Source organism: Anopheles stephensi, chromosome 2, assembly GCF_013141755.1.
Source record: "Anopheles stephensi strain Indian chromosome 2, UCI_ANSTEP_V1.0, whole genome shotgun sequence".
Taxonomy (NCBI): Eukaryota; Metazoa; Arthropoda; class Insecta; order Diptera; family Culicidae; genus Anopheles; species Anopheles stephensi.
The window spans coordinates 63,740,563-63,763,770 of record NC_050202.1 but is presented as its reverse complement, the minus strand read 5'-3'; the positions used below and the strand labels follow the sequence as shown (position 1 = coordinate 63,763,770).

The following is a 23,208-nucleotide window of genomic DNA, read 5'->3' as shown; positions in this document are numbered from 1 at the left end:
TGAATTACCCGCTTGGCAAGGCAAGGAAAATGATCGCTGGTGGCGGTGGTGGTAGCAGTACTTAAAATGAAAACTCAACGCAGCTCCGAAGGGGGTTCGCTGTGGGGCAAAATGAGAGGGTTTGGAAATGGAAAAGAAATGAAAGTCTCTTACGTCGCACAATTTCGACGAGCGGAATTTAGCTGCAGTCTCACCCTGCCTGTCTCGGGCACTCGCACAGGTGCGATCGGTGCGACCTGAACCAAACATTTTGCGTAATTTTTCATCACCACACGGCTTCTCATGGTTTCTCATTTGTTCGATTTCACTTTCTGGCTTGGCTTTGCAGTTAATCGGAGGTTTTGTTTGGTCTTAATCCACCCTCGGTGTGCTCCACTCGCTAGATCTTGAGATACAACAGCAGCAATTATTGCCCTTTTTTACTGGTGTTCGCCTCTTGCCGTAGCGTGATCCATATTCTCAGCATGAGTCAGCTGCCTGCCCGGTAAAGATTTTATGTTTCCTCGGTTTGTGCATCATTCATCATCATGGGTCGTACTGCTTGTTTCGAATATTGCGTTGCAAGGCGTTTAACGTGATTCCACACCGCTATTAATTCTCGAACGCTCACTGCCGGAACAAAGCGATCCCGAACGCATGCAGTTCCATCGAAAAATCCGGATTCGGATGACGATCTTTTGAATGTCGAACATAGCCTCGGGAATAGCAAGCAATATGACATGGCAACGTCCCGTCCAAACTTAGCGAATTGCGGACAAGACCCGTCATCGTTCGTTCCGGCCGGTCAGTCGAACATGCAACGCGTCCGACAAAACCCCGGACAGTGCAACCTGGAATTACATCAGAGCGCCGACAGCAATTGGCGATGACCTTTATTCGCCAGCTCCGAACAAAATAGGGGTTATTTCCTCCGACCTGCAACGCTTCCCCGCTTGTGGGGTGTTTTGACGGCGCGAGACCATAAAATTGTATTTACAAAATTATAGCCCAATCGATGATTATCGAACTCCGTTTTAAAAGGTGGAGTCGTGCATTTGTATCCATCAAATTATTTAAATACTATTCCTGTAACAGACACAAACTGTTCCGCATTATGGTTCGTTATATTTTTCGTTTCCATTTCTTTTCCCCTTTCTTTGCAGGCTCCGATCGAGCTAACGAAGCGCCTGGAGGAAATTCGACTGCTGGAATCGCGCCGCTCACAGCGACTGGCGGTCCAGGAGAAGGATACGGACTTTGCCCGGCTGGCGGATATGGGCGGCGATCGTCGACGACAATCAAACAGCATCGATGTGCCATTCTCGCTGACGCAACAGAACGGGTAAGTGTTGGCAAGCGCTTAATCCGGATCAGACACCGGGGAGAAACCATGGCGGAACCTGTTTCCCGGTGCACAGGTTCACTTCAAGGGACAGCTGGGGTACTTGTCGTGTAGCAAGCATAAGGCGCTACCAACCGTTCAAAGATCAGGGCTGATGGTTTAAGGTAGACCAGTTTTACTGTCCAGAAGTGACGGTCCGGAGCCACCTCTACAATGTTTCTGTTGCCTTGCCGAATGTCGAAAGTAGCCAGCCAGTTCTGCGTGCAGTTCGACATTCGGCGCCACACTTCTGCGATCTTGAGCTCAATCGGCGACACGAGCATCGTGACACGATCTCCATCGACGTTTTGAGGGCCTTTTCGATCGTTTATGGAACCGTGTGTCACATTGAGCATGCTTCAATCTGCTTGATACACCTCCTTCTTCCTGCTAGAGACATTCCTTGTCGTTTTACCGCCGTGCAAGGTAATGGAGACACTCCATACAGGACGCGTTAAGTTACCGTCAAGCACCAGGAACACCCATTTGACAGGTTACAGACGTCAAACTTCAAAAGCACTTGCAATGCATCTGGGATCTCGATCTCGAAAAGCAACCCGTAAAGCCTGGGTGTGAAATTGCTCAACTGCAGCTCGCGACCATTATGGCCGCTCGCCGTCGACACTATGGATCGGCTCGTTGCCAATACACGCGCCACTGTTTGGATATTTTTGTGTACCGATGCGACCGAGCGATCCTTGCGCATGGCATGGCGATGAAGGACGCGCGTCCGCCTATCAACCGAACGAAGTGTATGATTTAATGCACCATATAACCGTCACGTTACCGGGACACGTTTGGCTCAACTCGGTCAGCTGAATGACTCACAGTCGGACCGATGCTTTGCGTGCTGCGGCCAACTAGCCGGCCGGCCGGTTTAGAGCATCGCCGGTAGAAAATCCTCCACAACCGTTCAACCGTGACATCCGGTTCGATCGTGAGCTGATCAACCTCGATTCTCTGCCGATGCATCTTGCAGTTGATCAACTCATCTACCAACGGCTGGTTTCTGCGACCAAGCGCTGGGTGGCTATTTTGCACAACTCTATTGCTAATGTCCTACTTTTCTCTTCGTTGGGCGGTGTGTATGGGTTTCTTTGTTGCAGTTTGCTGCATGCCCTCATTGCACGCGAATAAAACAAGCGGGGGTACTAATTTCTAGAGCACCGACTGACTTTTTTTTTGTGCGTGCAATGGTAACGACTTACTGTTGCCATTAATAAAAATAGAGGCAATAAAGATATTGATTGTTTGTACAGTAAGGATCGGGAGTTAAGCTCTAATCCTCGAAGTGTTGAGGACCTTTCGATCCCAATACTTAAATATTATTAATTTAGATTAACTTACACATCCATTCAAACAACAGTTAGCAAATGAAAATGAAGAAAAACTCTCGTCAAGTGAAAAAAACAGACCCATAAGCTGAGGTCGTTCGCACACACTCTCGTCCATCCATCATACACTCTCGTTTGGCTACGCTCATTTGCGAATTTTCGTCTCGCATCGGTTTGCCGAACAACGATCATCTGGTTTTTTTGTTGTTGCTGCTGCTTTCAAGCTGTTTACAGCCCAGCCCAGCTGATGCGAAGGGAGCTTGATGATCGTGTGCGTGTGCGCCTTTTTTATTTTGCGCGATCATTACGGTGCGACGCGTTGACAGGGTGGTGTGCAACAGGAAACGCAACGAGAGCAAGCGCGCGCGAGAGAGAGAGAGCGACAGAAACACTCCCCCCGAGAGGGTGGGGTTGAAAGAGAAAAGGTGATCGAGAGTGAGTGTGGAAAGCGCGCCGACCGCAATAATTTGCGATTCGCTGGCGGTTTTTTTTTTTTTTTGCTGCTTGCTTGCGCTGCTTTTCTTTTCGTTTTTATTGCGCTGACGATGCGCGCAGTTACGGCTAAAGAAAACGAAACTTGCCCAAGGTCAGGGCATTTTTGGCGAACATATTTTGCACGCGAAAACACGCACACACACACGAATGCGCTGAACGCTGAAAGAATGGAAGCACGTTTGGCAAACATTGCGTCGATCGTTGGACGCGCGCGCGATCGGGAACCCTGATGCCGGGTGGTTGTGTTGCTACAGGCCTCTTTTTTTTCCGCCCCGTTGTCGTTCGCCTTTTGGGTGATTTAATACCAAGCGATGAGCAAGCGAAGTTGCGAATTTTGGGGTTTTTGTTTTGCTTTTCTTTTCTCGCTTTTTTGTTTTTGTTTTTTGCCCTACCTCTGCAACGGTTGCTTTCGCTCGCTGCTGTTTTCCTTCGCGATGGCCGGACTTAAGATTTTCTTTTCACATACTCTACCAGACCTGACTTGCACTGCCGCCCCCCTTTTTCCTTCCACATGGTTGCCAACAGATACCGAATTCGGTTCGGGTTTTCGATCGGTTGCTTCTATTGGGTCGTTCCAAGGTTTTCTTTTCACTTCGAGTTTCGGCCATTTTTTTTTTTTTTTTGGCTAACGGGGTTTTGGCATACTTCACTTTTCACGGGACGGTTGAAAGATTTTTCAGTGCTTTTCGTGTTTCTCCCGCTGACCCGCTTACCTGTGCCCGGCACAAATGCGCCCCCCGGCTAATCGTGGTGTTGTGCGCAATGTAAAGACATCGGTTGACCGCGATGATGATGTGATTGTTGGTGCCAAATTAGCAGCCATCGTGGCGACGTTTCTTTTCTACCAATCCGATAACCGATTCTCAAAGCAATAAGGGAATGTTGAGAAATATGTCAGCACTCCTTACTTTTGTGTTTGGTGTGTTGCAGGCCGAATTCGTTGAAGGAGAAAGCGAAGCACACAGTCCAGTGTCTTTTAATTCTTTTTTGGCTTTGTGAAACTGATGCAGAGCTTTTAGGGAAAGTAATTTAACCGAGGAGAAAAACTCAACCCGAAGAAAATTTCAAACTAGAATTGTTTCATACCATAATGGCGGTTTTTAATGCCTTCTGAGTCATCAGTACTACGTCATCAGCGTCACTTTTACAATACGGGAAAACAAAACGATGATTTCATCGTTCAAATATTTGCCTGCCTCCTAATTATGCTACTTCAAGTAACAAATTGCAAAAGAAGAGGAGAAATTGGAAAACACATACACCACCATCATTGTAATCCCAGTTTTGTCGCATACCGGATATCGAACCGGTGGTCGGCTTCCTTCGTGTGCTTTCGTGTCACATTTTGTCTGGACAGTTAATTGAGCTTAATTAAGCTCCCCCTGCCTTACTCGGTACACATGGCGATACTTATCTCCCACACACACACATCAAAAAGGTACGCAATATGGCAGAAATCCTTCGGAACACAGGGAAGTTAATGTTCATGCAGGGTAAGATCGGCTAGTGACTAGGTCAGGGATGAATAATGGTGCCGGGAGCCGGGGAAAGGTTGCCTGCCCCCTAAAATGGTTCTTTTTACCTTGGACCATTCCGTCGAAACCATGCCAAGGTTGTGTCCAACTCCGTTCCGCCGGTGGGACGACGATGTCACGATGTGAGCCGTGATGGACCTTTTGCGTGCTAATGAGAGAAAGAAAGGAAAGGATTTTACCGATTTGCATTCAATATGGTATAATTGTTGTTTTGTATAAATTAACCAATTCTTGTCTGGGGCCGGAGAAGCGGCACATCGATAATGTGTGGCATAAAAAAATCAATAACACATTATTGATCATTCCAATCTCTCAACAAAACAAACACTTTTGCTCTCCAATATGAACGATGTCTCGATGTTCGAACGATGCTTCTCGATTCTCTGTTGACCGTGGTCATGGTTCTGGTGAATTTATTCTTTATCCCCTTTATGTCCACGATACGAATTTTATGTTTCTTTGGTTTTTTTATATCTAATTCCCTCTCAAAAGTTCTCATTAGTCGCTCGCTCTCTCTCTCTCTCTCTCTCTCTCTCTCTCTCTCTCTCTCTCTTGGCTGTAGCTTTCCACATCACTCGTCGAATATTTCATTACGACAGCCTTTCTATCTGCGCTCTATTGATGGGGCAAAAACTTTCTTCCCCACAGAATGTGCTCCACCAAATTGTAATCAATTTTTATGACACCTGCGTACCTAACCTGCACAACAAGTTCATTCTTTCGCCGCACGCTGATCGTGGATGCTGTCTGTGTAGCATACGTAGACGCTAGAATTTCATCGCAAAGAACCATCCCACAATCCCGACACCAATTTTGCCTTTTTCTATCGCCCCAAAAGTAAAGCAAACACTGCCGAGAACCAGCCAGAAATTCGGTCCGCTTCCAAACCATTTTCCACCAGCTGTTTGCAGCCCTGGAAATGCGCAACCGAGGCAAAGTTGTGGTTGTGGAAAGTTTTTGTGTTAATTTTTCCACTTCTACGGTGATGCAGAGCTTTCTTCGCAGCCCGATTGCTTATCCGCCAGACAGCGACAGACAGTTTACCGACCGATCAACCCACCACAGACCGGCGAGCATTCGGGACGTGATTTTCTGTTGGCGTAGGTTAAATTTATCCTCCCCGGTGCGTCTGGCAGGCGTCAGTTCTTCGTACGGGCTCGCTCGGGAAGGGTGGTGAGTTTTCCGATAGTCTGCCGGCGACCGAGGTACGGAGCGTCGGGTCATAATTTCCCCAAAAAAAAACCCTCCCAGACCCGACTTTGTCACCGTACCGCGCATTTCGTGGAACAGTTTCGGAAGGAGAGAGAGAGAGAGAGATGGCTTACGTTTTTGGTGGAAGCCCCGAAAAAAGGACCACCGTTTTCAGGGGTACACCGTAAGGCTTGCGCCACCTCTGCAAATGTCCATGACCTTTGGATGAGTTTGTCATTCACTGAAGGTCGAATGCGAATCGTGGCCGTCGGTTTGCCGGGCTAATGCGGAAAATTGCCCCTGACAGGTGAGGGACATTGGGGTTGGAAGTGTTTGGCTGTGTGTGTGTGGAAGAAAGCCACAACGATGAAGAAAGGACGGCACACGGATCGAGTTATGGCTGGTTGTTGTGTAGAGATTGGATTGCCCGAACACACACACACACAGCCTTCTTATTTTTGTTTCGAGAAACAGAACGACTGACTGTCTGGTCTTTCTTTTCCTTGGTTCCGCCGAACGCAACAAAAACAAGTCCTTTTTTCCGGAAGGTTACCAAAGCGGAACTTTACTTCACGTGTGATATCTGTCGTGGTCGCTTGTGTCAGCCACGTTCGGCACCAACGTGCATCAACATGTGTTTTGCATATCGAGACATCTTTAAACAGCTGTTATAGCGCTTTCTGTCGTTTTGAGTTTTGGTGAACTCTGAAGCATTTAATATTTACTCATATTAACATCTGATAACAAACGCTTTCGAGTGACTGAATAGCTTCTATGTATTAGATCTCACTGGAGATGGAACCTGTTGTGGCACACACACGCGACAGTTGGTATCGATTTTCGTTCGGTTTTTTTGGCACCAACAACACTTGTGTGCATCGTAGCCAACCAGTCTGGCCCATTACGGTAGGACAAAGGCTCAATTTACATCCCCAAAAAACAAAACAACCGATTTCGTCACCGAATGGAACAAAAAATGAAGCCCCAAAGTCTCTAAACCTGAAGGTTACAAAACAAGGGAAAGAATGGAATCGCGTGCATAAGGAAAAACGAAAAACCGGGTGCATTATTTTCGGATTTAGCTTGACCGTCTGGCTTGGCCGTTTTCCTGGAAACACTTTTCGACAACAATTTGAATTCCTTTGATTTGAATTTGATTGCGCTTTGATTAAGCTTTGTTTCGCCGCTTCGTTTGATCACTATTGTCTTTGTTGTGCTTCATAATTAACTGCTGACCAGCAGTCGAACAATATTTTTGGGTTCTTTGCGAGTTTCGCTTTTCTGAGAACTAAAAAATAATTAAGAAATTTCCTCCTTAAATTGGTAGTTTGGTTCACTAAGCTCTCAAAGTTGGAACTCATTATGCCATAGCTAGAAATTGCACGCTTACTGTCACAAGACACCTGAGTCCCCCAAAAAGTTGTCCCTTTGGTAGGGATCAGTTTCATCCATCAAGAAACCTGTAACTGATTCGACTTTTTTTTTGGCTTGGCTTGGCTTTTTTTGGTATGAATGCCAACACTCCAACCGAGAAGCACCCATTTTCTAACAAATCTAAGTCGTGATCCGGTTACCAACAAGAATGGCCCGTAAAATTTAGACCTCCAGACGCTTTGTCCAATCGAAACTGTATTGCGGTGGTACGGTTCCAGCCCAACTATCCATGTGACTCATCTCTCGGTGCACAGATTTAGCCGGTAGCCTGTAGGGACTTTACATGTACACGCACATCGACCGCAAAACCCCTGCAAAAATTTGCCAACCAGAACGTTCCCAGAAAGAAAAACCGGACCAAACAACAAAAAAAACGGCAGCCAACAAATCGCTAAAATAAAACGACCCGTCCCGATTGCGCTTCTGCGTGCAACTTTGCAGCTTTTTTGGAAAGGTCAGCTGAAGGTGATGATGCGATCACGAAAGAGCTCACGTCAGTCAGCCAAAGTCAGGAAGCACAGGCACAGCCGAACGAACGGGAAAAAAAACTGCACCAACAATACAACGAAGCAACCAACATCGATTGCATAGTCTGCAGCTCCGGTTTCGGTAGGTTTAAATTGCGTTTTCGTCCGCTGCAGATTCTTCGTTCGCTCGCGTTGCTCTTGCTCTTTGTGCCGTGGTTCGATCGTTTGAATTCATTTGGTGTGTTAGCTTTTAGTATCGAGCTTGGTTACACAGATGCATTAGATGTGGTACGCGTGGCAGTGGTGCACTTACCATCGCCCGGTGACGCATCCCACCCGTCATCCACCACAGAACGTCACCGTGCGGCGAAGAACGACGAGAGTTACGACGCGTTGCCGGTGGCAAATGGAGGTTGTTATGAAAATGGAATTGACGGAACGGAGCACTACCAGCAGGGTGGCTCTGCACTTTTTTCGGCATTTGAAGGTTGTCTGCCGAAAAGAGTTTTTTTTTGTGTTGCTGCTGCATCTTTGGAGCTAGATTTTGTGCAACCGTCTGAGACGAGACATGGACGGGGGTTTTTCCCCCTTTTCATGCGGAGTCAACCATGCCCGAGCTATCGCCGTACAGCACTGGGAGATAATAAAATATTACTACCATCATAAGAAGAGAATCGTTCAAAAGTATTGGAACGCAGGCGGGTAGAGGTGAGGCGAGGACCGTGATTCGTGCGGTCGGGCCAAGACGGAATGTCTGAACAGGGGCGTACAATTTTGTTGCTTTAAGCTACAGCGCCACCGTCGACAGACACGGGCAATAGAACTCGGTAAGTCTGTTCAACCTGTCTGGTGGCCTAGATTCGGGAGTTGGCTACCGAATCCCAAAACTTGTGGCCGGGGCTTCACTTCGATTAACCTTATTACAAGCTGTTCGGTGGAGGGAGGTAGGTTCCACTCAAGACGCAACCTAACGCAATCTCTCGATAGTTCCTCTCGAACGGATTCTGAGAAGAGTCGGAGTTTCACCCCACAGCTTCGGGGACCATTTTTGGGATGAAGACAACGGACATTATGATAAAGCCAAAGGGGTTCTCTCCCACCCAGACAGCACGGTGGCAATCCTCGTCAGAATTGAAACGCCACAAAACCAGACAGTTCAAACGGTTCCTACGTTCAATAGAACCGTCACCACGGTAACGATGACGATGAACTCTTCACCAAGGCGTACTCCCGTTGGTCTCGACTTTCGGCGCGGGTCGTTTGCACATCCCCCCAAACTTTCTCGATGGACCACGGTTTTAATGAGCGACAGGATTTTTGTTGACACAGAAACTGGAAGCGTACTTTATTTGGCCACCCATTTGGGGCTGCTTGACTCCTTTTGTTTTTTTTGTCATTGATTTCGGGAGCAAATGCGCTATATGATGGTCCTGGGGGTCGTCAGCATCCAGATGCGTGTCTGCCAGTCGGTCAACAAACCTACCCCAACCGAATCTCGCGAGACCTCCGTCGAAAGTGCTATTCGTCCGACATTTCTCATCTTCACCAATGGTCGCCCAACGGTTCGGCGCGGTGTTGGCGAAGAAAGGCGTTGGACGATGACTGGCGAACACGTTGCGTTTTCGTAGCGATCCACAGCGATTGGCAGAAAACGATTCGACCCACCTGCTTTATCGCCCACTGCCCACTGGATTGAGGCAGGAAAATTGGAGCACATAGGTGAGGTGTGTACTGGTGTGTTTAAATATAATCTTCAATCAAGAGAGAGTTTCGGTGGTCTGGCAGAGAGTAAGCTGCCATGATATACGTTACAGAACGATGTCTGGGACAATGTTTGATGGTGGTGAAATAGTATATAAAGTATGCTGTGATGTTTCTGTGTCACGTTAACATAGGTCATGGTGGGTGCTGTACATTCAATATTCGTTCTCTTCAAATGGATTGTCGTTCATCAGCAAAATGGGTGCAGTTTGCTCATAATTAGGTTCCCTTTTTTGCTACTTACCATGATTAATGGATGAAACCAGTGGAAAGTTTCATGCAATCATTCCAAAGCCAAAACACGCAATAAGAAATTCCCTTTGCTGCGTTATTCATGCAACGATGACGATTGCACAAATGGGTCCTTTCCCTGCAGTCATGTGCAAGGGGTTTTTTTCTTCGACGATCACCACAAAGGATCAAACAGAAGAGCGTCATTTACTTTAACAAAGGCAAAGAAACTTATAGCCGGTATGGATGACGGTTTCATATTATTGCTAAACAATTCCAGCGAACGTTTCCATTGCTTTGAATACAAAGCTAAAATAACTGCATCCTTCACTGCAACTGTCCATTATCGTAGCCGCAACTGGTCGGGCCCGGAATGACAACAACAGTCGAACGACGACAAGTCGTTCGCGATCGCAAAATCAGATAGCAGGTCGGTCAAATTAGCGGTCATGGTTCGCTTTGTGGTTTTTTTGTTTAACAGTACACAGAGAACCCAAAGAAGAAAAAAAAAACCTATCAGTGGGCAGTAAACCCAAATCCAGCAGGAAAAGCAAACATCCCTGACGCAAATACTGACCACGGCAACAGTGGCAGACCGCTGCTCTCCGGACAAAGCGCCCTCACCCTGTGCATTGAGCCCGGTGGGGGAGGTGGGCACGGTAATGTTATGGATTCGCGGCCAACGACTTCTCCACACCATGTACTACCCACCATCCATCGATTGGTCCTCGCCATGATGAAGTTGGTGGTGACTAGACATTATCGCCACCCTACGCTCGGTTTGGTGCAGCGAGACACGGATGCCATCCGAAGACTCGGAAGAAGAAGAAAGTCGTGATAAAGAGTGTAAAAAATCAAACACAAAAAAGTCAATCGCGATATACTGAGATGGGCTTAGCAACGGCAAGAAGGAGACAGACCGAGCGAGAGAGAGAGAGAGGGCGAATGAGCAGATAAACATAAGCCTATGCAGCCTGTTGCACTTCGCCGCTGTTGCGCTTCGTGGTGTACTGATAAGTGTGGTTGCAATTTTCTGGATTGTTACTCTCGCACCTCGTACTACGCACCGGGGAATTATGGCGACGATAAGATGCGCATTGTGCATTGTGCGCCCCGTTTCGGGCCCCGCCAATGATTGAGGCTTTGCTTTTTATGGTGTGTTTGTGCTGCCCATTGCACTTTCCCTTATCTGCGCACCGGTCATTATCCGATTGTAGCTTTGAACTTGATCTAGCTTTAATCGGACGCGTGGGGCGTACAGCTGCAACATGCAGTATGATCCGATGCACGGCTCGGCAGCTCAGGAATTATTAAAGCGGAACCTGTACGCGTGTTTTTTTTTCTATTCGTTTGACACTGTTGCGCTACCAGAAAGGCGGCAACAACAACGGCCGCCCTTGTTGCACTAGATGTACGGCTCGATCCAGGGTAAAGACACGGCTGAGGGTGGTCGGATGTAGTCTAGTCAAGTAGGCCCATGCATCAGCAGGCGTAAACAAAACAAAACAAAAATTCCGCACCCCGAAATAGGTTGATTGACCGATAATACATTGAACCCCGTCGGCTGTTTTCGTCGCCCGGGGTTGTAGCGACGTTGGAGTAGCTTCGTCTTCTTCCTTCAGCACAGCACCATTCTTGAGACACATTCGTACTGCGCTCTGTTTTTCGAGAGGTAACACAAGCAGTACGCAAAAAAAAACAAAAAGAAACAACATGATACGAACAAACACAACCCCGGCAGAAGGCCTACGCGTCTGCATCGTTTTGCTGCTGCAGTCTCGATGCAACGTGTGCTGCTACGTACCGAAACAAACAAACAACCCGCCATCCATCCCGGCGACTGATACCCCGGTTGGCGAATCGGTGTGCCGAACAATTAATAATCCCGGGGAATGCCAAATTTTTGTGTGCAAAATGGCTTAGATTTCTTCGGGGAGCTTTAATGATATTTTGTCTATAGAATCTGCTATCATGCATGTAAAGCTTTAGTTAAAAACCCCTAGTCTCCGAAGTGATGTGTAAAGTCATCGATAGAACTCAATCTCTCTTCCAGCGATAAAAAAATGTCTCCCCTTTCTAGGAACGATCATAACCTCAAACGAACGTGTTTTGCAGCTGTTGCTGTGCCAATGCACACCCTCTTGCATTTTACACTTGTTGTGCAGTGTAGCGATGCAACTAGCTCTCTCACGCACAATACCCCGCCAATGGTCGTCTTGTCTCATTCTTTTCCTTTGTTCCTTCGTCTGCCAACAGATCTCGCAAACGGCGGCCCTCGTACTCGCAGGACGATCGAGAGTACTACAGTATTAACGACGACGATCCAATGGACGAATGCAACGCCGCGCTGGTACTTATGAGCCTGTCCTGCTCACCGAACTCATCCGTACATGGTAGGTATCGGGCTGATGCCCAGCCGTACTGTATAGCCCTCCCGGATATTAACCCTTGGCGCATGTTCACCCCTTTCACAGGCTATGAAACAATTCTTGGCACCAGTTCGGGCAGCAGCACCACCTCCTGGAGCACCGGATCGACTTCGCCGCCGCTGAGCGAGGATGGACATTCCACACCACCGACGCACCACTACCAGCACGAGCTGAATCATCACCATCATCACCATCACAATGGCCGTTACCAGGCAGCGAGCGGTACGGGCCGGGGGGCTCGCACCACGTCCCTCTCTACATCGGACGAAGGCATCGGTATGGAGGACATGCCAAGAAAGCGTCGGGTAAGTCACCCTTATGCAAACCATTTGGTTGGGGCCAATTACTTTCGCATTTTTCGAAGCGCACTTTTATGTCTAAGAACACGCGACTTCTCGGGCACGTGCGAGTCAACTTCGACACAATCCACCGGCTTGTGTCTCGGGTGTCATAATCGTCAAATCGCCGGGAGTATATCGCCGTCAGAGAAAAGGTCGTATGGAGGTGATCGGGTTTTTTTTCTGGAGGGAGAACTTGTGTCACCACCTACCTTCATCAGGTGGTAATCAGCTGAATCCCTCAGTTTTACTGTGCCGCACCATCGGTAATAGCCTTCCCTGCCAATTAGTGCCGGGAACGCGACGGTTGTTTTCGACCACAGCACACATTTTGCGGTGGCGTAACAATCCAACCCAGCTACAGATGCACCAGGCAGCACGTGTACACTAACACGGAGAGTTAGGGCGAGAGCTCTATGTCATAATGGCTGATCGATTGCACTTGCCATCGCGGAGAGACAGCGGCAGTGTGCCGTCGACGGGATACGCATGTGTGTTTGAGCGATCGTCCGGTTTTGACAGCTCTGATTGACATGCAGCGAATGAGTGTGTTAAACATGCTCCGAGACTTTCCGCTGACCGAAGATCCTCCCTTTCAGCAGTGATCGTACGGCCTATGGTGCTGATGTTTCCCTCAAAAACGTGGATAACGAGGTCAAGGTTTATATGCACCGTGTCACATCCCCATCAGCACGTTCATCTCACGGTAATCTGTTAACAGGTGACAAAAAATGTGAGAGTACCCCGGCATTCGCGACACGTGTGCACCACCACGGCCTTTGGGGTGGAGGACATAAAACCTCAAGTTCATTTGCTCAACCGGGCAGCGAGATCAGCTGAGTGTGGCTGTTTACGGCCGCGTCGCGATGGTGTGCCGCTTGCACAAACAACCGGCATCACATATCGCAACGGTGGCAGGCAAGTTCGAGTACTGCCGCCCGTGCGTGTGGCCAATGTTATGGCATATTCGTTCTGGAGAGCTGGAGTGCAAGCTGTCGGGAGGTTTGTTGGAGGGTTTTTGCTGCTTGTTTTTGCTTCCTTGCGGTAGTATTTGTGCTCGTTGTCGCTGCTGTTGTTGTAATGAGTGGGCACAACACAGCTGAGCGTGCCTGCCCTTGGCTCGTGTTTACCGCCCATGCCCAGCCGATACCATACAACTGAATGCAGCTGAACGATACTGCACGTGTCAAGCGTGGTTACGCGACCAACCGGCCGGCCATTAGTGTGGCTAATTGCGAAAAACACCAAAACTACCCGATCATCATTTCCGTTTGGGGAAGCAAACCCCATCTCTGCAACAAAGTTTTTCGTGCTATTTGAATTAAATTTAAACAAACTCAATTCAACAGCACTATCTACGGTGCAGCTTCAGGCGGCCGGCTACCAAACGACTTGCCGGAAGGTGACGGTTGTGGTAGTAAATAATTCATAACAAGACGATAGTGTGGCGGCTGGATGTCTATTTGCTCATTTTCTCACGTCCAGGTGTTGAAGATGGAAGATTTCATGCTGCCTGGCGAGACTCCCCGTGTGTTGTTCATCATCATTCACAATGCTGCAAGCTTCTTTGTGCGATTAGAAATCCAATCCAAACTGATGCAGCTATTCATCGATTTTGCTATAATTATAGAGCAATGCTATAATTTTCCGAAACCGGTCAGCTTGGCGTTGTTTATTTATTATTATTCACACTGCATTTTTTCCGAATTTTGTTGGCACACAACCCTCAGACTGCTGCAATGTTCAGGGTCTATAGCTTTTGTTAGCGTTTTGCCTTCGTGCGCGTGTGCAACGTTCAACTTTGCTTCACGATGATGAGTAGGTTAGTTCGATTTGGAATGTATTTTTGGTGCCGCCGTTTGTTTCTATTCCTCCTTCGTTTTTTTTCTCCCCCTATTGGCTAAGTCCACCCCGACCTCCATCCTCTCCTGCACGATCCATCTCTCCTCTGCACAAATGCAACGGAAAAATACGCTCACCTTGAAAATGTGCTTACTGGTTGGTGGGTGATTTGCAACAAGTTCCCCGTGTTCCCATCCATTTGCCCCCTTTCCTCGACCGGCTGCATTTGATTGGTCCTGCCGTCGATTCTCGCCACACGACGGGGCAATAGATTTCACGCCGATCTGCATCCGCAAGTGCTGCCATTCACATGCAAAAACCAACCCATGATGACGCACAGCCCATAATGGGGGAGGGTGGTGGTATCTCACAGTGTCACTCTAACGATTCAGAAACTCAGCCCTCCCCCCCTCTGCTTGGTTGCGCGTGTGGTACGCGTGAATTCGAACCATTTTAATGATGCCTGCCGGCCCCAACCAGACATGGAACCGTCAAGTTTTGGGCCGGAAGGATCGCGATTTTATTGCTTCTTTCATGCTGATCGGCAAGGCGGTGAGTGGAGCATCTTCGGCTTAAAGCATGCTGGAAATTCCCGTGCCAACACTTTTACAACGGCGTGTCGGTGTGTGCAATAAATGCATTCAGCTGAACACTTTTATGGCCAGTTTTCCCTCTCCCGATATTGGGCGTCGAGGCGTGGAACAAAAACGCTAAGCTAAAGAAATAGCAATTGTGAACCTGCTGCGGAATGAACTTGACTTAGCTGTCAATGTCGACGAGTTGGTGTGCTTGGATGTGTTGAACGTCTGTTTCTGCTGATTTTATAATCGACCACAACGGGTGTGCGAAGGTGATACGGGCACTAGTTGATTGAACCTTGGCGATTAGCTGCTCATGATGCTTCCTGGATATTAAGACATGTGGTTTTTTCAAGGCAAATGCATTTTCTCCAAATATCTTAAGCCCCAAATGAAGTTCGTTTTACATTGGAAGTACTTTTTTATTCAATTGAAAGTACGCAACTGGTTAGGAAAAAATCAAGATCGCTTCACACCTCCAGTGACTTACGACTGGAATGTTATGGCTACACTGCAATACGCGACGTCCTTTAAAGCCGTCCGTGCCTGCATCAGTTGCGTGTGTCGTTAACATCTTATCAGCAGCATGAAGCGTCCGGATGGTTCGCGACTCATCTGCTGTCTCGTTAATGCCAGGAACTTAAAACCCTCACAGTGCCTTATACTGAGAATAGGGCCGTCCATGTTTAAGGGCAGTTTAAAAAAAACACTCTCAACACATGTGATGAGAATCGAAATTGTTTACGCAACGGATTGTTGGCGGGTTGACGGTAAAGCAAAACGGGGGCGTGAGGGGGAAGACATTCATGTCGCACCGACCGAATGGCGTGTGCCAGGATTATCTCATCTCGCACTCAATAAACAAACAAGCACTGCTGCACTTTCCAGTGGCCCACATTGGAGCTCCTCGCACCAATACCAGAGCATCCGGAGCATTTTTGTTGTTGTTGTTCCTCCATATTCTTGCCACACGTGTGATGTTGTTGTCTCGCTTCTGGCAAAGGATGTCATTGCAGTCGCTCCAGTTTATTGTTCCCCGTTGAATAAATAATGTGACATTGGACGCGCTTTTTTACCCGTTGTTGTCTTCATATAGTGACGAAGCGCAACCCTAGATGGCCCCACTAGGTCACACAATGATTAGAGCGCATTTGTGCAGCATCGGGGATGATAAGTGTGCAAATGCTTGGATTGCATAAACGATTGTGTGTTTTGGTTTGCTCGCTCTCTCTCTTTTCCACAAATTCTGCCGTATTTTATTACCGGTCCCCGATAGTTCTCCAAGGATGGTGGTGATGGAGCTATTTTAGCACTTGCTCCATTCCCTGGTTGCACTCTGACATCTCTCTCACTCTCTCTCTCTCTCTCGCTCGCTTACTCTCTAACACACTCTATCGCTTGTTGCGATCTCACCTCCAACGCGCTGTATCTAAATTGAATGCATCTGGATGGAGTGCATTCTGAAATGCGTTCCTTGCAGCCCCGTGCTGTAGTTTCCGTCATCTCCTGTAGGTGTGCCGGGCCGGGTGCGATGCAGTTGTGTGCAGTTGCCGGTGGTATGCATCGCAGTATTGCAGCGTACAGTGCGCAAAAGCTGCATCTTACCACTACCAACGCATGACACGTGCCAGCGCTGCTGCGCTCACCTCTCCAGGGTTCCAACCCGCCACGCGTTGGGGCCACCTCATTGAAGTTCCCTTGAAGTGTTGGCTTTTTTTCTTTGCTTGGTTTGTTTGCTGCCATTGTTTTTATTCTCAACCTTTCCTCCGCTTTTGGAGCTGTACAAAAGGCATCGCACCATGGGTACGACGGTTGTGTTTGTGTGCCACGGTGTTGCTATTATTGTAGCTTTCATACCTTTGAACACGACTTCAAAACCACTACACCGAGGACACGTTGCCGGATGATGGTGCTGTTCGTGACTGTACAGAGCTTTGTCTGGAAACCGTCCAGATTTGTAGCTCAAAAACTCCGTCACCAATGAGTAATAGTGCTCGATGGTGTTTCCCACCGAGTTACGGGGAGTTTTTTCGATTGCCGGAAAGAAAAACCATTTTTCTTTGAAAATGAAACAAAACACTAAAAGACACGCATGTCGACCGAATGCATAATGAAGGTGCGCTTGGTTGCGTTTTGGCTGCACGAGCGTGCATCGGCATTCCAGCCCGGCTAACGGAATTCTGAACTGGGGTTCGGTTGAACTTGAAAATTTTCCTACAAACCGTCACGGCCGGCACCGATTGCACTTGTGAGCAAGAATGGGAAAACCAGCTGCACTTCCTCACAATCGAGGTCAATTAGATAGAGAGCCGAGTCCTTCCCAAAGGGCTCGCAAATGTTGCAAAAGAACATGACAGCACACGGTGGGGATTTTTTTTTCCACCGCCGGCCCTGGAAAACACCCAACCTTCTAACGATTGAATCGATTTTTCGCTGTCAAGTGCCAGTGGCTAATGATCGTTTGGCAGGCGCTCCTTTTCTTACCAGCCCGGTTGATGAGAACGAAGGCCCGGTGTGGCTAAATGCAACTGCTGCAACACACACACACGTACAGAGAACGGAAACGTCCCAGAATGACCTTGATTTTCACGGCAACCCCTTGTTCTAATGTTCGACGGTGAGCTTCGGTGGTGTGTTATAAGCAGCTTTGCTTTTCTGCGTCAGATTCTTTGTCAGCTTTGCATCCTCCTAGAGGAGCCTCCGGGAGAGAGAGAGAGAGAGAGAAAGAGAGAGAGAGAGTGAGAGCTATTTTCAGCCCAACTTTTCCGTTTGGCCGGGAAAAACTAAGGATTGAAAAATGGTTGGTGTTGGCAGCTTCATCGGTGTGTGAAGCGGAAGCAAAATTATCTGCTGACACAATTTTCAAAACCACTACATTCGTCGGGTTACCGGTGTGTGTGTGTGAGTGTGTGGACACATTGGCAGATGATTATGATGTACGGGAGCACAGATCTATGCTACAGGAGAAACTGGAACATAGCTGGCAAAGCCGGGTTAATCCTGTCGGTCGCTGCGTACACTATGGCTGTCGACGACGACGAAAGAAAGATAGCAATAGAGTAGCGAATGGCAGGCCCATACGAATGCAAATGTTGCATTTCCGTGCAACAACAACACGGATCGATACCGTGCGGCGGAAAATCGGATTGCGGCTTTCCGACCACGTGCGTGTGTATGTGTGGCTGTAGACTCACGGGTGCGAAATGGGAATGCAAGTGAAAATGAACTTGAACTTGAACGTGAAAAAAGCTTCACTTGACGAATTGGGGCGTGCAATGTGAGCTTTGCTTGGTGTCGTACATGCTTTTTGTACGGAGGGTTTATTTTGTTTAGATTTGGATATGCTAGTTCTATTGCTTAGAGTATTTAAACGAACTGATGTTTAAATATGATAGTCTTAAGTCAAATCCAAAAGTTCAAATAGTGAGTGAGCTCCCAACTCACCCGGCACTCATGGTGTTAAACGCTAAATCTACTTTCAGGCGCTTAACATAACGATGTTTGCCAAATTAGATGCAATTTTATACTGCATTCGAAGCTGAACATTCTTTATTTTTATAAAACTTGTAGCCAACCAATCCTCATCATTTGATTTTAAATTAAGCAATAAGTATTCCATTAACAATATAGTTTGCCCTGAACAAACCGTTCAATTGTCGCACGTAAAGCAGCTGACACGAAGCAATAGACCAAAATGTCCGTGACCATGTCCCCATCCCAATGTCCCGCCCCGGATGTACGTGTGTGTGTGTGTGTTGCGTGATGATGGATGGAATATTTAGCTTAAGCAAGTAGCTTCGCTCGTGGCAAAAATTCTACAGCGAAAACGACTGATGCTCGATCCCGTTGGTGGCCGACCAAACCTACCATAAAACCAATGGCCCAACCCGTCTGGCCGGCCGCCCACTGCGTCCGGGTGGGTTAGAAATAATTAAAAAGCACAAAAAAGGCCCATAGAAACCCGTGCCACGTTTCAAACGGGACAACGCACAACGACAACAAAAAATCAGCGCGCGTGTTTGACCTTCATTGCAGTTTCTAGCAGCACGCTTTGCTGTCTCGCTCTTTGCAAAAGCCAGTCCTCTTTTTCTTGCTGCTCGCTTTTTGGAACTAGCGCCCCAGAATGGGTGGCTTTATTCTGCAGCCATTCCGTCCCGCCGTTTATGCACCGACCTCGATCCTCCGATGCTTTCGCCCAAATGCAGTTTAAATTTATTTCATTCATTTGCTACCGTCAACCGAATCGTTATGATTATCGTTGGACGGGATGGTGCGGTAGCTGGCATCGATCGATTCTTGCCACGGTACCTAAATGCAGTCCCGGCAACTCTGACTTTGCAATGTCTTTATTTTGTTGGCTAATTATTTGCCTTTTTTAAGTAAAATAACAAACCGATCCTATCGATTTTTAGTGTTTGGCCTCCAAGTATTATTATTTGAAAGAAGTTGAAGTTGAATATTATTGAAATTCCTGTCTGTAGAGCAGTGATTTTAAATTCGTTTGTATGTGTTTGCAACGGCTCTGGCAGTTGAGTTTGAGATTCGCTAAGCTGCAAGTTCAAGTCGACAACGTGACGGGAATTGCAATACGGATTAGTTTTCCATTTTTAAACTCGCAAGTTTAGCATTCCCAAGTCAAATCTATCATATTCAACCATTTTATTCGGGACGAACCTAAACAAAAAAAATCCGTACGCTCGTGCTCTTGCCAAGGCTAGCCAACGCCGATGCATACGATGCACACACTGCACACTGCTGCTGCATCGGTATGCTCGTGGTGTGTGCGCATGCGAACCAGTGTGCATCCGCTGCTTTCCACCATCAGTTTGGCCGGTCTATGCTAGTGTTGGTTCTTCGTGATTTTTTTTCGTTGCACGATATTCTTCCATCGGTAGCCGAATCGGTTGGTGAAGCTGCATCGCAAGCCAACAAGTCCGCAGAACGGCGTTCCGGATGGAGACGGTCCGTGCGGCACGGTGCGGTGGGAAAACCAAAATCGGTCGCTCCAACTCGGCACGTGTTTGACCTTCATTCGTCGGTCGGACGATGGGCAAGGTCAGGGAAAATTTTCGGGCCCTCACCCGTCACTTCGCCTGCATGAACTATCGGCGCCGCAAGCAAGCACTTAGTTTTTGGGTCGCACTAGCGTGCAGTTTGCGGGATAAAAAGTGCATTAAAAACACACACATACGAAGCACGGTTCAGTTGCGTTGTGAAGGAAGGAAAAAAAGGTTCAGCCGGTAGGAAAAAATCGATTGTAAAGAAAAGCCTTTTTTATTTACCAGCGTAACGATTCTATAAAATTTCAATCAATAAAACAAACAAACTGGCCTCAAAAAGCGCTTTTTCAAGGGTATAGCCTCAGTATATTTTAAACTCAACAACATAATATTGGATTAACGCAACTTGAGGATGCTTTTCTGTTCTGACCTAACCACATTACCTGTAGCATAGCAGTGTACCTGGAAACCTTACCGAAAGTCAACCACTCTGTTAATTTCAAAAGTCAACAACAACTACTTGCTGCAATCGCGGTGGACCATCCACCTGCACGACCTGCCTCAATGTTATCGCAGGTGAATACACAATTGTCCATAATTGTGTGGGCGTGTGTTAGTATTTTTATCGCACTTTATAAAAAAACTCGCTTACTGTCCCATTTGCTTTCACTTTTTTTGTTTTCTTAAATGCAGTCGTAGGTAGGGCACCTGGAAGCTTTTAAACCACCAGTCATTTAATGGTGCATTTGCATTTGCAGCACACTCACTTGCCTAGTCACTGAAGTCATTTGTTGCTGACGGTTTGTAAAATATGGTTCGATAAATGGAATTTGGAGCATGCACTCGAATGCAGTCCATTCATTTCTGATTCAGGTCTTGTGAAGAGGTGAATTAAGGCTTTTTTTTTTATTGTGTTATCGAAGCCACACGCTGGAGGTTTAAGTGATCGGCTAGCACAATTTACGATGCATTTGTCACATGAGAATGTCACACGGAATGATGCGGTAAAAGCTGCGTGACAAATACGAACACTGGCAACACATTTCATAACTTGTTCCACTGGAGCCACCTGGAGCTCTGGCGTAACTGTTCAGTGTTTGAAACTAATGACTTTTTAAGTGTAATTCAAGGATCATTGCAAAAACACAGCCCCCTTAACAAGATATACGCTTAAATGCAACTCTTGTCCCCTTAGTGCATGTCTCCTAAAGCTTGATTAAATCAATTTTGAACGATTCATTTAATTATTTGCGGTGTTTTCATTAGCACAGCCCACGTGTTTGTCCAATCAAAACACCCAATGACAGCCTAGTGTTGGTGTATGCAATTGTCCCGCTGCCCTGCAAATATCGACATCGACCAGCGCTTATTATATTCAAATTATCAGCAAATCGTTCTTCGATCGCTTTACCCAACCGTAAGTAACACGGTCGGACCCAATCGGCAAACGATCTCCCATAAATGATTGGACAGTTGGAGATTTCTCATGATTGCCTGCCACATCCGACTTCCCCATTGAAACCTCCGACGGTTCGGCTCCGTTGACACACATAGAATCTTGCCACGATTCCAGGAAAAGTATCAATCGATGTGTGTGTGTTTAGATTGCAACTTGAACGCTTAATATAAGTGGCAACCCGCACAAAATGGGCCCTCCCCAAACGGTGGATGGGTGCTGGAAGGCAGCGTGGCAAGAAACGGTAATAAATAACAAGTGTTGTGGCGAAGATCATCGACATTTGAAAGCTAGCGTGTGGGTGGGAGGGGTTGGCAGGGTGGATGGAGCTTGGATGTAAGTAACGAGTACTCACAATCTGTGTGTATAAGGGCCGGTTTTCCAGCGGACCGGTAAGCCGCACGGAAAAACCGGTCGTCGACAACAACCACCCGGCAGTTGGTAGGAAGGTGGAAATAATCACTTTCCAGGGAAAATGCACCACAGCGAAGCAAAAGGGGTTATGGAACTTTTCTCCCCGTTGCAAGTGCATCGAGTAACGGATCGATCGAGGGATGAAAAAAAATTGCTGATAGAAAGAGAAGAAAAGAGAGAAGGGGAGGAGCAAGGGTGAAAAAATGACTAGAAAAATGGACGAATCTTCGAGCCAGGCCCCCGCCAGCTTCGGTGTGGCTTTTCCTGCATTCAAACTGCATTCGTTAGTAGCGTTTGCAAGCGGTGAAGAGGGTACTGGGGCGTGTAATTGCAGCCCAGCACGGAAATCTAGTTAGGTTGCGACGAGCACCGGCGAGCACCGGGCTGCATCGGACGACCTGACGCCGGCCTACTTCCAGGCGCCCAGTCGGGGACACTTTTCTGGAGGCATGTTCCGTGTCATGGGCTTGCCGTGTTTCAGTTACGGCAAGAATTTGTTACATGTTAAAGCATTAAACCTCATTTGCCTACCAAAAAAACGCGCACACACACACACACAAACCGTACCATAACGGTTCCGTTGGCTTGTGCGGCGGTAGAGGATCGAACCATGAAGAGGAGCGAGTGTGGTCAATGTTCGCATATGCATGACGCCACGCGAACGAAAAGTGCATGAAAATCACGCACGATTTATCTGCGCCTCGAGGCGCACTCACCACCAAGTTCCGATCCTTCTTTGGGGCGTGCCAGTACGCGCTCATAAATACATGATGCGCAACGATCCATATTGAGGACCCGTTTCGAGTGATGTGTCTGTATGTGGGGGGGAAGGGTTATTTTTGCCACCCGGTTTGCGGTTCCTAACCGCCACCAGCGGCCGGCGCCGGATCAGAGGCGGAAGGTGCCGTTGAGGTCCTTGTCCTCGATGCATTCGGCCACGCGAAGGTGACAGCACGTCAGCGGTAAACTGGAAGATGATGCAAGCACAGTACCAGCAGCTCTCTCACTGCGAGGGTCCCAAAGGCATTACTACTGCATCTTCAAAGTTCCAGGTTGAACGAACTTGGTTGGGGATGTAGACTACTTTTAAGCGTACGTGTAGGGCATTGGATGAACGGACCGAAGCGGAGGCAGATCGGGATCGCGTGCTGCAAGAAAATTCCTGGAAACATAGGTAACGCGAACACTGCCCGCAGACACCCGGGGAACTGACCAGCCGTACGGTGAAAACGATTGCACCGAGGACGACGGCATAATTTTTGCCCCATCAATAATACAATGGCCCTATCCCACCCTACGGAGTGAAGGCGATGAAGAGGAAGAGTTCTGGTTCACGGTGATGG

At 47.7% G+C, this 23,208-nt stretch overlaps 1 protein-coding gene across 1 annotated transcript in view; it reads left to right on the top strand.

Moving 5' to 3' along the window:
- The window catches only part of LOC118506749 (zinc finger protein 395), a 91,425-nt gene that overhangs the window by 39,632 nt on the left and 28,585 nt on the right, over positions 1–23,208 (top strand). The window contains exons 2-4 of the mRNA XM_036044331.1: positions 1,143–1,321; positions 12,065–12,201; positions 12,283–12,542. Coding sequence (XP_035900224.1) covers positions 1,143–1,321; positions 12,065–12,201; positions 12,283–12,542 — 576 coding nt within the window. The remainder of the gene's footprint in view (positions 1–1,142; positions 1,322–12,064; positions 12,202–12,282; positions 12,543–23,208) is intronic.